We start from the raw sequence: 15,381 nt of genomic DNA, 5'->3' as shown, positions 1-15,381 counted from the left end.
CGTTATTTCTGCCTCTTCAACAGTGAAGTGTTTCACCCCTCTGCTTCTACCTCTTCTGAAAAACACTTTTTTTTTTGCATGTTCTCTATCCAAGGGATATATATAGGGAATATCCTCTTTTATCTCTCCTTTGGCACTCTGCCTGCATGTCACCCGCCTCCTCCCTTCCCTTGCAGACTCTCTGGTTGTGTGTGCTCCTTCCTGGAGACCATGTGCCTTTCCTATGCATATTAATTAGCTATATTTTAAAATCCTGAAATTAATCCTTTAATGGGCTATTTTTAGCCTTCATCTTGTAGTTCAGGGAGTTGGCTTCTCTCAGTGCTTTCTGTGGGCTTTGGAAAGGAAGCATTACTCTATCTGTGCTGCTTCACATGTAGGATGTGTGAAGATTGTTGATGGTGTTCTTCTTTTTAATGTGCAGAGCAAGAGTCTTTTTGACAATATTTCAGACTGAGCCAACTCCCATGTGAAAAGGTTTGAGAAGAGCGGTCACTCATACAGTCAAACTTACTTCCAGATAAAAATTTGGGGAAGGATTTGAGGAGGAAGAAAAAAACACTGTGTGTCCATGTGTACCAATAATTTCACTGTTTGCTTTCTTACATGGTTTCCATTGTACAAGTAGTCACAGGCAACAGGTATGATGTGTATCTGTTACCATATAAACCAAAAAGGATGACTGGGAAAATAGCATGATGTGTTGGTATGGGGTCACACAGAAGTCCTGTATGAACTGCATTATGATACAGCAACAAAATGGAAGAATGTCCTCAAGTTGTCTCTTCCACAAGCTGGTGCTGTGTATGTCTGCACACCCGTCTGTTCGCCAATCCAAGCTGTTACTTGAGCAAGGAAATCAGTGGAGGAAGTCTCAAAGAATACAAGTGGATGCCAGCAGTCAGCTACAGCAGCTGAGGCAGAGACCTGGGCATGGGTTTCAGGAGATGAGGTGCTGGAAGATTTCCCATGTGGACAGATAGACCCATCCATGACTGGTGTGTGGATCATGTCCAGCATTCCTGTGAATCCCTTTACAGAGCTTCTGGCTCAACTTGAACCATCTGTGAGGTCACAGAATGTGTTTTGAGTTAAAGAGTCCCTGAAGATGCAGAATTAACTTGGAATACCAAAGTTCTCAGGGTAATCAGATGCTACTTTTTATGAGATCCGTCATTTTCCAGGTGAAGGATGTATGTTACATCTCATGTAACTGAACTCCAGTAATGTATGCAATCGTGCACCTTGATTAATTTGTCTGAAAAATATAAAGTTGAACACAAGAGCTGCACAGTGATAAGGAACTGGATAAAGGAGAAATGGATGTATAGAACGGAGAAGGAAACTTCTAGGTGTTCTAATGAATGTCACTGAATCCTGGTACTAGGACAAATCTTCTGTAATGGCAAGAAGAATTTGTTTGTAGGAAAAAGTTAGAAAGAATTGTCAATAAAGAGAATGAAGGATCAGCTAATCTAGAGGCCTGGAACAGTAGAAGACAAAAAGTCAAAATGCAAACTTGTTCCTCCAGGGACTAAGAACAAACTTTGTCACTATAATCTGGGATGTCATCAGTCTGAAATCAGTAACGATGAAAAAATACAGAATGTGTAGTCAGTTATAATACACAGATCACCAATGCAGGATGAAAAAAAGCAAATGAAAATTAAAAAAGGGTTGTGCTGGGTCAAAACTAAGATCTGTCTAACCTCAAGTCTGATCAAGAGCAAATTCCTACAGAAGAGCAAGAAAGTAAGTATTGATACTTTACCAATGTACCTTGGAATGATATGCAGCTTCATGAGCTGCTGGTGGTTATCTTTGTATTTAATAGACCTTGACATCCAGGGAGGGGGATTGTTCTTAGGAATTAGTCCAGTCACTTACTGAATCAATAGAGGCTGTCAGTGTGCAGAACAAGCTCTGTCAAAGAGCCTCATGGCATTGGCAAAGCATCCATTCATTGAAAGTGTATTTCTGATGAAAGCAAAGAAGTGCCAGTGTTGTAGAAAGCATATCTGAGATACCATGTATGGTTCTGGTCACCTGTATTTAGAAGGGCTTGTCTCAGTGGAACAGGTGTAAGACAGGAGTATTGAGGCTTATTAGGGAATGGAGAGTTGGCATCAGGAGAGGTGAAAGAGTTTAGCATGGCAAAATGGAAGGTTGACAGAGGGGATAACTGCTGTCCACAAAACATCAAGTGATAGATCATCCTGGGAGAGAAAAAAAAAAAGCTGTTTTTCCTGGAGGACAAACTTGCCACAAAAAACCCCACACAAATTGATACCTGCAATGTCTGAATCATTTCTGACGATGAGGTCCTAGAAGTAGAAAACATGTTTATCTACTGAAAAAAGGGAAGATGATGTGTGCTTGCCTGCAATTTCATGTACCTGAATCAAGAATGTAGGAGGTCCTTTCCTGTCCTGCATTCTAGAACACCTGTGGGGTCTCTGAATGTAGAACTGAATTTACAAAATCCCTTTCCTTTGTTCTGTTATTTGTTTCTAAGGCAGGGCAAGTGTAAAATGCAAGTGGGTCAAACAAAAAAAAACACCAAAACTTTTCATATCTTCATAGATGGGAGCAATTTGTTCATGTTTGCTACACTGATTGAGTAATGATAAGTAGAAATTCATCAAAATACTTTCTGTTAAGTTTTCTAACATGGTTATCCAATGATCTTTCAACATTGATTTGCTGTGGCTGTATCAGAAAGATTGCAATGTGTTGAAGCACGCTGTGCTTCATAGGACGCCAATCTCTTTTTATCTCAAGACTTTTTTTGAAGAAAAACCAAATAACTAAGAATATGATAGTAAAAAGAGTGGTGTGGACCACAAATGAAGTCCTTTGTCCAGTGATTCTTACACAGCAAAATAAGTGAAGATCATCAGTACCCTCAGAGAGATAATCTCTGAAGATACTGTCTGTTGCACCCATTTATACTCTCGTTTTGTCCTTTGTTTGGGTAGGTATCCCATTATTATTTGAGGTGCTTTATGTCTGTGGGTTATTTCTGTACTAATTAACGTTCACATTAAGGGATTTCCCTGACAGTTCTCTGGCATCTTTGCAAGTGCACTCTTAGATCTGCACTGATACGTGGTTATGCATTTTGCACACTTTAGCCAGGGAAATAATTTCAAAGAATCTATGGATTATTGCTGTTAGTGTGCTCAAATCTTAGAACCAATATTTCTTGGGCAACCATTTCTGTCAAACTAGTATTACTGTCTGCTAAAACCTTATGCCAAGCTCAGACACTGTATTTCTACTTGAATCACAGCAAGGTTAGCTTTTTAGGTTCTCATTAGATATTTTGCAACTAACGTGGAAATTTTCCACAGGAAAATAATCCCCAAATTCTTTCAATACACACCGGCCATCAAATTGTGGAATTAATTGCTTTACTGTGAAGCACACTTTGATGAATTCGGTGACAACAGTGAAAAATTTACCGCCACATCCAGGAGACATTGTTACATTCATTTTTTATTAGCTGAAATAATACACAGATGCTGCTTTTCCAGTGTGTCGCCTAAGTAAACCTTTCAATATGCTGCCTACAATTTCCTCCAGATCCTGCTCATACTGTTTCTTAATAGAAGTCTATGGGGAAAGCACACCCACCCCTTCACAGAGCACAGCACGTAGCCCTGGAGATGTTCCCTCTGAACAGGCTATATTCAGTGCCAGATGCTTGTTAGCTGCATCAGAAAGATGCTCTGCCCACATCCATATTTTACCCCTGCTGTAGAAATTTCTCTCCCAGCTTGAGCTGTTGGAAAAGGGTACTGATGTGGCTGGGTGTGATCTGGTGCTGGTACCACCTTCCTCACCTCTCTGTTCCCTGCTGTATTCTGTGTTCAAGGCATATCCAGGCTGGTCAGCTCAAAATTTGAAGTCATGATTTGGTTTTGATAATAGTGTCAGACTGACTTCCAAATTGGTGACATTTGAACATTAGGTTCAAATGTCAGACACTTGCAGTCTGCCTCACAAATGCAGAACATCCTTCGCTCAGCTCTGTGTAACTTGCCAGGATGTGCCAAGTTCCCCATTTCAGGAATCAGCGAAGCTCAGAACAGCCAGCCAAGTGCAGGGGACACATCAGGCTGCCCTGAACAGATCAGGAAATCAACACAAAGGATGGAGATGAGTTTGTGATGTGGACATGAACTGTGCAGAGCCTTCTTTCTGGGAGGGTGCAGAAACACCTGATCAGGAGGATCTGGTAACCTCTGTGAGATTTCAACTGGCTCCTGTTTAGAAAAGAGTGTACTTAACCTGCTTGACAGCCTAGATTTTTCAAGAACTCTTGAGTCAGGCTGCGAGAATTATGAGATTGCTTCTAAATAATAAGTTTGAGGATCTTTTTCCATGTCCTCATTTTTGGTTGTTTTTTTTTTAATCTTGAGCCTTTGAGTCACTGAGAGTTTAATATTTCTAAGCCCTTTCCTTTTCTTTCAGAATGATGAAACACATGCTTAAAAAATAAAAGAAAAAGAAGACTTGGCATGTCTCCCAATCTGGCAGAAGTTCCAGTACCATGAAATGATCAAGAGTGGGCACTGCTGCATTAAGCTCACCCTGAGCATTGCTACAAATTAAAGGCAACTTGCTTTGGAAAGCAAAATTTTTTGAAAGTTAAATCTGAAGCAGATATGGATCTTCATTCCCTAGACATACCAGGCAATTTATCCTGTTGACTGTTCTGGTTTAAAGAATCGGCAACATCCTGTTTTTAGTGAGATAGCTTACAATAACCAAGTATAAAACGCAACACTCAATAGCATGACATGCACATAAAATGTTCCGTGATATAACTGTGAGTCTCACAATTACTTTTGGATTCTTCCACAGATGCTTATAGGAGCAGGATAATTTTTCCACTCAAAAGTGAATAATGAATGGGATTTATACACTTTACCTCAACTCTATCACCCATGATTATTACACATCTTGCTGCAGGAGTGCTGAAGGAAGGAGAGAAGGGACAAACTTGTGGATTCTTTAATCCTGTGCTACCTACCTGCTTGTACAGACCCCAGTGCAGACTTCCAGTGTATGAACCAGTTTGTCCTCAGACAAGAACAGAAACTAGACAGTGGCACTCTGAGTTTGAGACCTTCTTCCAGACACTATCTCAGCTGTGCTCTAACTGTTCTGTTGTCACAGCTACACATGGCATCACTCCCACTGGAGCAATAATTAGAGGATGAACCTGAGACCTTTTCTTGAAATAGATGCATCAAGCCATTCTCTTAAAGCTACACTGTGAAATTTCGCCTTGTAAGAGGGCTAGACTTGGGTTGCAAAGCACCTGAGAATGTTAGCAGGAGAGGAGGTGAGATGAATATTAGTTGTATGAATGCTTCATGTGATGTATCAGGTTAATCATTTGCCTCCGTTTGTCTGAGTCCAGTGTACCCAGTAGCAGGCAATCTGCGCCAGCAACCTTGAACTGTGTTATTTGTGATAAAAGCGCAGACCTTGTGAAGACAGAAACTCCACAGTCAGAATATTAAATTGGGCTTCACGGAGCGAGTGAGGAGAAACTATCGCTAAAGATACCATCTTGTGGTAGTAAGAGAGACAGCCCAACAGAGACAGCCCATTTAAATGGTGTGATACAAGCATCAATCCTATCGAATAGCTGATCATAAACTCCTTCTTTTCTAAGCAAAGGATGCCACCGTGGAGTAAGTCCTAGGCTCAGATCCCGCTCTGCACGCTGTGTTACCCAGGAGCTTCGGGGACGGGACATACTAGAAAAGTCACAGTTTTATATTGCACTCACCCCACCCAGCGGCCGGTCCGTGACATCCCTTTTCCAAAACACCTTCCCCCGTGAAAGGGTGATGAGATAGGAACGTGGACCTAGTCCTTACCCTGGGACCCCACCTAGATCTATCCGTAGCCACTTCCCACCTGCCTTTCCAGTACAGCAGGAAGCTTTGCCCTCTGCCTGGGCACTGATGTTCAGCATAGCACAGCACTTCTGCCTGCTCCCTGGAGTTCCCACAGCTTCAATCCAGGCAGAGAGTCACTGGCAGTATAGCCAGGTGGAGAGATCCCAGCTGGGATCTACATCCTGTGGTGGGACCTGGTCAGTTTGCAGTTTATCACAGTGCTTGTTACAAGAGGTGATCGAGCTCCTGCTGTGAAATTTTCTTAGTTCCTTTCCCTCATTCATAGCAACACCACAAACAGAGAAGTCAAAGTAAATAAGATCATCATAAAAGTAATTACTTTTTCTCTGTAAATATATAACTAGTAAGTGTAAAGGTACTGAGGAAAAGTCCCTAGAAGCAAGAAAAACACTGCAAAACCAGTGCCTCAAACAATTCTTACAGGCAAAACCTACTGTGCTGTGCTCAGAGTAGAACAGTTTTCATTTCTTAATTATTCCTTATGACTGACCAGAAAGACCATTGCTCCAGGAGTACCTGTGTGCCAGAGTTTATTTCAAAAGCCCCAAAGACAAGAGACATCAGTTGCTAGATGGACCAAAAGAAGCCTGCCACAAGAGTGACCATCTTAAACTTAGTGATGGGCATTTTAATGGAAGATACTCATACCATTGAAGGGCAGTGCTTACCTTTCAGCCCTCATTCTCTACAGTCCTCTTTACCACCTATTCCCGTGACTGCATTTGTGAGAGCCAGTGCATCCACTGATGACAAATGTACTTGAAGAAGCCAGTTTTGTAGACATACTATACTATTGGTGCCTAAAGAGTTCTCTGCATTTTTCAAATGGGACATGAACTTGACAAGAAGAGAAGCCCCACTCCATGAGCTCCCCAGTTCAAGCTAGTTGGTTAATTGAGCATCTCACTGCCAGGAACTTCTGGCCACATGACAACAAACCCCCTACCAGCCCAGCTGACACTCACAGAATTGAGTGGCACCTATAATAGAACCAAGATGGAGATTTAATAGATCCTCTTTACTTTTGATTAGTGTCCTTTTCCCTTTCATAGATTAATCCTCAACTACTTAATATTCTGTGTTTGTTGCTAGTACTGGAGAGGCGCATCTTATTTAAGAAATATGAGAAGTTTAGTTATTTGAATGAGGAACTTCTAGAAATAGCAAGCAGTGGTATGGCTAGAATATCCATTGCACAACCATACAGGAAGTCTGGTTCTCCAGTGGCTTTTGAACTGAGATGGAGATGCAGATGGAGAGCTTTAGAAAGGGAGAAGAATATTATATAGGACTACAGGAGTCATGACAAGAATTGGTGAAACAAGGATGTCTTTTGAAATGTATCCTACTGTACTCCCACTTTCCAAATTAGCTTCACAGCTGCTATAACCTGTTATATCTAGATGTATAAGTAACATATTTTTCAGGTAAAGAGATCATTGTTGCTCTTGGTTTCCTACATAACAGAGGCTGTTATGTAGGAAATGTTTCACATTTTGTTTCTGCACCAAGCCTATGAATTGAACCAAAGCTTTTTTAAAAAAAAAAAAATTAAAATGCAGATTTGATTTAAAGATCATAGTTGAGAAAGTAAACATTTATTCTGTGATTTTTATCATTTAGTCTGTATTGATTTATTTAATGTCATAATGTAAAATGAAAACGTGTAAATCAGACTTCATCTAATAATAAATCAAAACTTTTATCATTATTTGAAATCTGCAATGCACTCAGAACACCAGTGTCACGCTTGTCTGACAAAATGAATTCTTCATAAAAACATGCTATTTGACATTTACTATCCAACTGCCCTCCATTGACTATAACCAGTATTAATGATACCAGTGTCAATCAAGTATTTATGATACTGACATGATAGCCACTTTTGCTTCTGTTCCTCTGGCACTTCTTCAGTATTCCTAAATTTATGAAAAATATACATTAATAGAGTTCCTGTTCCCTTTTAGCAAGCAAAACTCTCTGTCCTCTCTAGTGGCAAATTATTTAACACCAAGTGGTGGTCTTTAAACTTAGCTTTTTGCACCTGCTGGAACCAGAAGTCATTAATTTGTCTGTAGCATGTAATTATCGCTGCCATATCTTTGCTACTTCTTCCTTTTCTGCATACCTGTAGGTAAATAAACACCTTTCCAGCAAAGGAACCTTAACTTTTTTCTTTTCCAGTGTGTTTACAGAAGCAAAATTTTTCTTACTGACTGCTACCCTGCTGACAGTGGAGCTTCATTGATAACCAATAGTTTGCTTTACTGATTGCCAAACAAACTAATTAAATTAGATGGATGGTACTGGATGGTAACTTAAAAATAATAAGACTCTTACCGATCAAGTACATTTTGGTTGCCATTTTGCTAACCTGTCAGGTGTAAGAGTATATAAACAAGCAGCTACAAAGTAGAGTGAAGTGTAAATGTGCAGCAAATCAGCCACTCTGCAGATAGTGTGCCTGTTCTCAGAATATCTTTATTAGCTTGTGTTTGTTATCGGGTAACAGCATGCACAGGCTCTCTCTGCTGAGCAGCAGAGTAATGTGTTCAGGTACCCATTCCCTCAGGATTTTGGTATTTTTTATTACAGGCACTCCACCATTTTGAGCAGACACCTGAAGTGAAAGACAACACAGATGCAAACCCAACGGTGCTCAGGGTGCGTGGGTGCTTGGATCCATCTCTCCACCTTCTGCTGGCCCTCCCTGCACCCTAGCACCAAGAAAAAAAACAAAGAATTAATTAGAGGCATAAAAATCCCCACCACACCACAAAAAAACCAACTAAAAATAAATAATGTAGGCCTTATGTTTTCCTTCCTTTCCTGCTGTCAGGCAGGTTTTGCACCAGCAGGTGCTACAGGGAGCTGGATACAGCACCAGGGGTCTGCGAGAAGCTCAGCACAGGGAGCCCTTTCTGCAAATTGAAGTATCTTCACCATGTTTGGGGTTTTGCCCTCACCTCGAGGTCTTATTTCACACTGGGGCATTGACCCACCAGCTGCTTTTGGAACTGGGCACCACCAGCCCCCTGACCTGGCAGCTCTCCGGGAAGTGCTTCCTGCATCAGCCCTTGAGGGGAGCAGCAGGAGGAGTGGACCAGGAGGGAGCCACCATCCTCCTGCCCAGGCCCAACATCGAGGCTTCTCTCAAACACTTTCCCCACTGTGTTAACACCGGAGCTGAGGGAAGCGCCCAGGAGGCTGGTTCCCCTCAGGCTGCACTCCCACCCCACTGCTGTGGGGCAGAGTTTTCTTCACTTGGGTGGCAAGGCAAAGGGTCCTCCTCCCTGCCCTCCATCCCCTGGGGACTGTATCTGCCATGCAGGATATGCACAGCTCAAATTTACTATGTGGTGGGATGAGGGATGGGGCAGTGATAATGCTGGGGCAGCCTGCAGGTTGAAGAGTATGCTCCCAATGGAGTGGTTGTCTAGGTGGCAATTCCTGCTGTTCTGAAGTCTCCTTCAGGGTTCATTCACAGTTGGTCTCCAGACGGAAGAAGAGCAGGAGCTGTGCATGGCCATTTTCAAGGCAGGGAGGGGATCTCCCCACCAACATCCCCAAAGGCGAGGAATATATCAGGGTGATTCAGTACATTTGTAACATAAAGCCAACAAAGTCACTTCTCTGTTGAGTTTGCAGGCAAGTCCAGGATATCATTAGTCATCAGAGATTAAGGATGGGAACAATTCTAAATCCCTGTGTGAAGATTTAGACTCACAGGTGTTGCCCTCTGAGTCCAACCTTAAACTAGCCTTTAGTAAAGGCTCACAGTCTTTAAGTCCTTATGTTGCTTTCTTGCTGAGCACTCCTGCTGGCTTCATTAAGATGAGAAGGTAAATAATGGGAATGAAGATGAAGGTCCCCTGGCAGACAATCCTGAGAACGTGAAACAATATGAGACATTGCCAGAGGCATCTGAAGATAATGCTTTCCAGAAACGTAGCAAGGTAGAGACCTATAAGAACCAGCACATGCCAGAGATGCACCAGAGAGCTCTCTGGGGAGAGACAAGATGATGGTATTCATCTAGAACAGGCTCTTGAGGGCCTCAGTGTCATCCTTCTCCACCCAGAAGATGCTATAGGTGACAATCACTCTGGATACATGAGTCAGACATCAAATCTTCATCAGTGTGAGGTATCCCAGACAGAGAAACCCCACAACTGCCCCAAATGTAACAAGGGTGTCAGGCAGAGCTCTGATTTGATTAAACATCAGAGAACTCACACAGGTGAGAAGCCCTTCATGTGCAGCGAGTAGTTAGCTCCCACTGGACTCCCACAGAAAAATACACACAGGAGAAAAACCCTACTCTTGTCTTGAATGTGGGAAAAGCTTCAGGTGAAACTCTCACTTGGGGAATCACCTAAAAAACTCACAGTGGTGAGACTTTCTTCAAATACATGCAATGTGGAAAAGGCTTCAGGGGTTTCTCAGCACTCACTCAGCATCACGAAACCCACACGGCTGAGAAGCCCTGTGTGTGTTCCCAATGTGGGAAGTGCTTCAAACAAAGCACTTACCCCAACAGACACCAGTGAGTTCACACAGGAGAAAACCTCTTTATGTGTGCTGAGTGTGGGAAGTGTTTCGAAAACAAGACACACCTCAAATAGAACTGTAAATTTCACCTGAAATGGTCAGCAGGACAGCATTTCTCGTGAGTCTATGAGCATTGGTGCATCACCTTTAAAAAAACCCCTCAATTATAAATTCTATGCTGTGAATAAAAGAAGGAAGAAATCACAAAGGCGAGAAGAAGGTTTCTGTCATAGTATGAATACCTTGCTGATGAGGTGGGAGGGGGTGTTAGAGAAGAAACGCAAGTGGGGAATAAGCACCCTGTCAGCAGGAGTGGCTTGTCATGGGGATTGAAGGAAGGGATGTTGTATCAAGAAATAGGAAAGAAGCTCAGCAAAGAAGGAATTTAGCATTTATAAATCTGATTGTTGGGCGCAAGGCTCTTGGAGATGTTAAAAGGTCCCACTGTCTTACTGAGAAGGCAAAAATGGCAATGGGAGCTTGCAATTGGGAAAGAAGTCACTAAACTGCAGAAGAAAAATTGTCCTCTATTCTCTCTGACAGTATCTGTGGATATTTTAGGACTTCTGTTAAACCTGGGGAAAGATGTCCCAGTTTTCTAGTATATGTTGTAATATTCCAGCTCTTTGATGTGCTAAGTGCCTTCCCCTATTAAATAGCAGCTTTGCTTCTGTTGTTCTCTCCCTTCCTTTCCTGCTCTATTTCCATGTGCCTGAATTGCCCTTTCTACTCCTACTTCAGTGACAGACACGTGGCTGCACCCCTCACTTTGGTCTCACTGAACATTAGGATGAAATATAATTAGCCTAGGAAAATGATGGATGTTACTGTGTTAAACACCTTTTTGCTTTTCTAAGCAGTGTTTGATAACCACCTTCAGCAGCGTTTTGTCTTATAAATCCTGAGAGCCTTATTCAACCCTGGAGGCAACTGTGTATATGTAAATACATGGACCTGACCTGTAGCTTTACTAGTAGCACTCAGAGGGCTGTGAATTCTGTGTACTTGGGAGTGTTTTGGAGGCTTGTGGCCAGGTCAGAGCCTTCTTCCCAGAAACAGAGTGAAAGCTGGCAACTGGAAAGGAACAGAGTATGAGTGGTGGTGACTGGAGGCCCATAGACTGCAAACAGAGAGGCCCAGAGGGGAATGAAAATGGAAATAGGAAGAGTTCTGGAGGGGAGCAGAGTATGTACAGAGGTGAACGGAAAGGAGGAAAGGTGAGAAAAGGAGGCTTTTGGTGAGAAAAGGAGGCAATGAAGTGCGCTCTTGGCAGGATTGCAGATGACACCAAAGTGGGGGAAACAGCTGACAGGCTTGAAGGCAAAGCTGTCTTTCAGAGCTACAATGTGGGCTGGAGGAATAGGCCCACAAAAACCTGACAGAATTCACCAGGGACCAATGCAAAGTTGTGTGCTGGAGCTGGGGCTGACTGGCTGGGGGAAGCTCTGCTGAAAAAATCTGGAAGTCTTGGTAGACATCAAGCTGGATGTGAGGGATCACTGTGCTTCAGCAGTAAAGGTGGTGGGACAGTATCCTAAGCTATGTCAACGGCAGCATAGCCAGCAAGTAGATGGAGGGCAGTGATTATCCCCCTCTACTTAGCAACAGTTTGACATAATACAATGGAGGGAAACAGAGCGGGCTCAACGGAGATTGGAGGGGAAAAAGTACACGAGAGGAGTGGAGCGAAACAGGGTGTGCATAGCGGGTTAGTTCTATTTTGCTGAGTGTTTACAAGGCCTTCAATGGAAGACTGGAAAACTTATCTCTGTGTCCTCAGAATATGACTGGAAGTTCTGGTGTCTGGTATTGTATTACTTCAGATTTTACACAGTTAACCAAAGATGTTACTAAACCAAATAGTAATATTTGCACTGGGACTATCCAATGTCTAGGACACTGAATAATTGAACTCAGCACAGACTTTAAGTTGTCAGCATCTCTGGAATTGTGATTTATTTACATTAGTACTGAGTCGGGTAAAATGTTTCTGTTCACACCATCCTGAACAGAACAGAGAAATTCCCATCTCTTAGAGTTGTTTTCAACAAGTGGGACATACACTGAAGAAACAAACACTGGATGACATCTGCTTGTTCAGACAAGATCTGCATTTTTGGCCTGAAAGTCAAGTTACACATTCTGCAGAAATTCATATGGCCATCAGAGTAGAATGGGAACAGCACATGTGCACCTCTCTGCTAAGGTTAGCCTTTGTTCCCAGCTGAAACCTGGTAATTGCATGGTTTTTTTCAGCACTGTTTACTTTTTCACAGTGTTCACAAATACTTTGACTCTGCAAAGGACCAAGGCTGTCCTGTAGTATTTTTTCTCCCTTTCATTTTCTTGAAGTTGTTTGCTGGACACCCGTCAGATTTATTGCAAAATTTGTAACTAGGAAAATGAGAATTTACAAGGAAGTATTATCCCGACCAAACCTCCCCCTTCTCTCCCTCCACATACTGTCCTTACTGAAACTGTATTGCACTTTTGGCCTCACAATGCATACAGGGCTCAAAGTTTGACTGTCAGGTGAATGGCACAACACTTAAAAATTTGTAACAGCTTTTGCAATCAGGTGGCTTCTGCCTGCTGCATGTTTGGTAAGGCTGGCAAGCGGCGCTGAGTGAATAGGGTGTAGCTGAGTGGCACATATTTGTAAAGAGAAATCATAGTTCTAGGAAAAGTTGTGCTTTGGTGGAAAAGGTAGCTTGGAGTGAAAGAAGGGTTGATGTGTTCATACCGTGGGTTTTGTGGAATCTTACAAAAGTAAATCTTTGTGCTGCAAAGATGTAGAAGTGTGTGTGGACTATACAGTAAAGTTACCCTCATCAGCCTGTATTTGATAAGCAAACAAACATTTCACTTTTATTTATTCTGAGGTTGGGGGTGGGAGTGGGGCAGTGGGCTGTTACACAAAGTATTCTTTTAAATGCTTTGTAGTCCTCTGCTGCTGCTACTGCTTCCACAGCTCTCCTCTAGCTCAAGGCCCTACTTGTTTAGCTGGGTTTCAGCTTCTCTTTAGGCTTAGGCAGCACTGCTTTGCAAGTACAGCCTTCGCTGGGGGATCACAGAGGCAATCCACTCACCAGTACACTGCTTGGCCTCTTCCCACGTGTAGCGGGGCACATAGCCAAAATCCTTTTGTGCTTTTCTATAAGAAAAGGTGAATGGAGTATTCAGGAGGGTGACCAGGTGACGGTTGGTGGAGGGGATGTATCTGACAAAGGGCCGGAGCAAGAAGCTCACGATCTCCAGCAGCAGTGAGAAGTAATACAACATTGTCAGAGGCATGGGGAGCTTGGGCTCGATTCCAAACCCCAGGTCCTTGGTCAGCTCGTAATTTAGATCTGCGTAGCTCATGTGAGGAGTGTCATCTGAGATGTAGTAGAACTTCCCCCTGATATGCTTGGCTTTCTGCGGGACTCTCAGGGCTTTGGCCGCCTGCACGTGTGCCCAGGCGATATTCCCCACGTACACAGGGTTCACCAAAGCCTCCTTCCTGGAGAAGCGCAGGTAGACATTTTGGTTCAACAGGCACTTATCCAGATGACCTTGAAGAAACGGACATCCTTCTCCAAAAATGTACATGGATCTCAGGGCACAAGTCATCAGTGTGCCGCCATCCTTTAGCACCTGGCCATCTGCTTTCAGCACAGAATCCTCTGCCAGTCTCTTACTTTGGGCGTAAGGAAATTTCGATATGCTCTCATAAGCTGTATCCTCGTCACCATTGAAAATTGGGTCACCTCTGCAGTTTGGGCCTGTCACTTCTATGGTACTGGTGTATATGAAGTGCTGGACGTTACAGCGGACACACGCCTCCAGCAGTAGCTGAGTACCTTCAAAAGTGAAACATGCAAGTCAATCTAGAGCTCCCAAAGTAGGAAAAAGAGGGCTTTTTAGATCAGAAACAACATCTCTGGCCTGAGCTTGGTCAGATCTCCTCTCTCTGCGGCTTGAAGAATCCTGTCCTGAACTGAGAAGTACGTTAAATGAAACCAAACCTGTTTAGATTATATTTCATTAGTTTCTTTATTCCCTTCCTTTTAAAAATTTGCTTCCCTACCTTCCTAAAAAGATATTTTTGCACTGAGGCATTGTGTGGCATGTGACAGAGAGGAAAGCCCTGCATCAGGCCGAGTTTAACTTGTTCGCTTCTGTTCTGCTTTGTGAACATCCATGTCTGATTTCTTGAAACATTTGTATTATAAAAGCTCTTTTTTCTAGGAGAAACAAAACTTTCGTCCTGCAAGCCTATGAAGTACATAGCAGTCTTGGCTGGTCAAAAGCCAGAAGAGCATCAGAGTGAAAGTGGAGGGAAACAGGGAAAAGAGGACAGAAGTATTTACTGACTGAGGTTAGGATCAGTTTGCTCTGGGAGAAGGACTGGTGCGTGCTTTCATTCTAGCAAATGTTATCAGTAACCCTCACTGATCCAGTGGGCTTTTTTCACCCATGGGCAGACACTGTTGGCACCGGGGTAGGGAAGGGGGGGGGGGGGTCAGAGCTTACAAAGCTTTCTGGTTTGGGGACATTTTAATATTTGTTTGATTTTTTGTTGGGGTTTTTTATTATTATTTTTCCCCAGGGATTTAGGCAACACATTCTGCTGTGAAAAAAGTGATTGCAGCAGCAGTAGAGTAATAAAGACAGAGCTTTACAAATCCTCTTTCTGAACTACAAACCCTGTATATTTTCAAACTACCCAATGCACAGGTTTCCAGGAACTTGGCTCTCTGCTCTTCCTCCTGGCAGGGACCTAAGAGGCTGCCCACTGGTCTCTAATTTGTGGTAACTGACAATTTGTGGGTTTGACTGAGCAGAAATGAAAGGTACTGGCAATAAGTCAGGCTAAAACAAGTAAAATGCCATCCCACTCTTTTTAAGG

General features: G+C 42.9%; 2 protein-coding genes across 2 annotated transcripts in view; one reads left to right on the top strand and one right to left on the bottom strand.

Moving 5' to 3' along the window:
- The first annotated feature begins 9,606 nt into the window (after nt 1–9,606).
- On the top strand, nt 9,607–10,612 carry ZNF697 (zinc finger protein 697). Its single transcript, XM_017814599.1, is given in 3 exon segments — nt 9,607–10,200; nt 10,232–10,317; nt 10,319–10,612. Coding segments are annotated over 3 exon segments (528 nt in total). The 5' UTR covers nt 9,607–10,052.
- A 2,734-nt stretch (nt 10,613–13,346) lies between these two features.
- LOC108497217 (3 beta-hydroxysteroid dehydrogenase/Delta 5-->4-isomerase-like) overlaps nt 13,347–15,381 on the bottom strand; it is an 8,622-nt gene continuing 6,587 nt past the window's right edge. Inside the window, exon 4 of the mRNA XM_017814655.1 lies at nt 13,347–14,332. Coding sequence (XP_017670144.1) covers nt 13,518–14,332 — 815 coding nt within the window. The 3' untranslated portion in view covers nt 13,347–13,517. The remainder of the gene's footprint in view (nt 14,333–15,381) is intronic.

This window comes from Lepidothrix coronata, unplaced genomic scaffold (genome assembly GCF_001604755.1).
Source record: "Lepidothrix coronata isolate B3197 unplaced genomic scaffold, Lepidothrix_coronata-1.0 Scaffold46, whole genome shotgun sequence".
NCBI lineage: Eukaryota > Metazoa > Chordata > Aves > Passeriformes > Pipridae > Lepidothrix > Lepidothrix coronata.
Note: the sequence above shows the minus strand (reverse complement) of the source record. Positions and strands in the feature narration are given on the sequence as shown.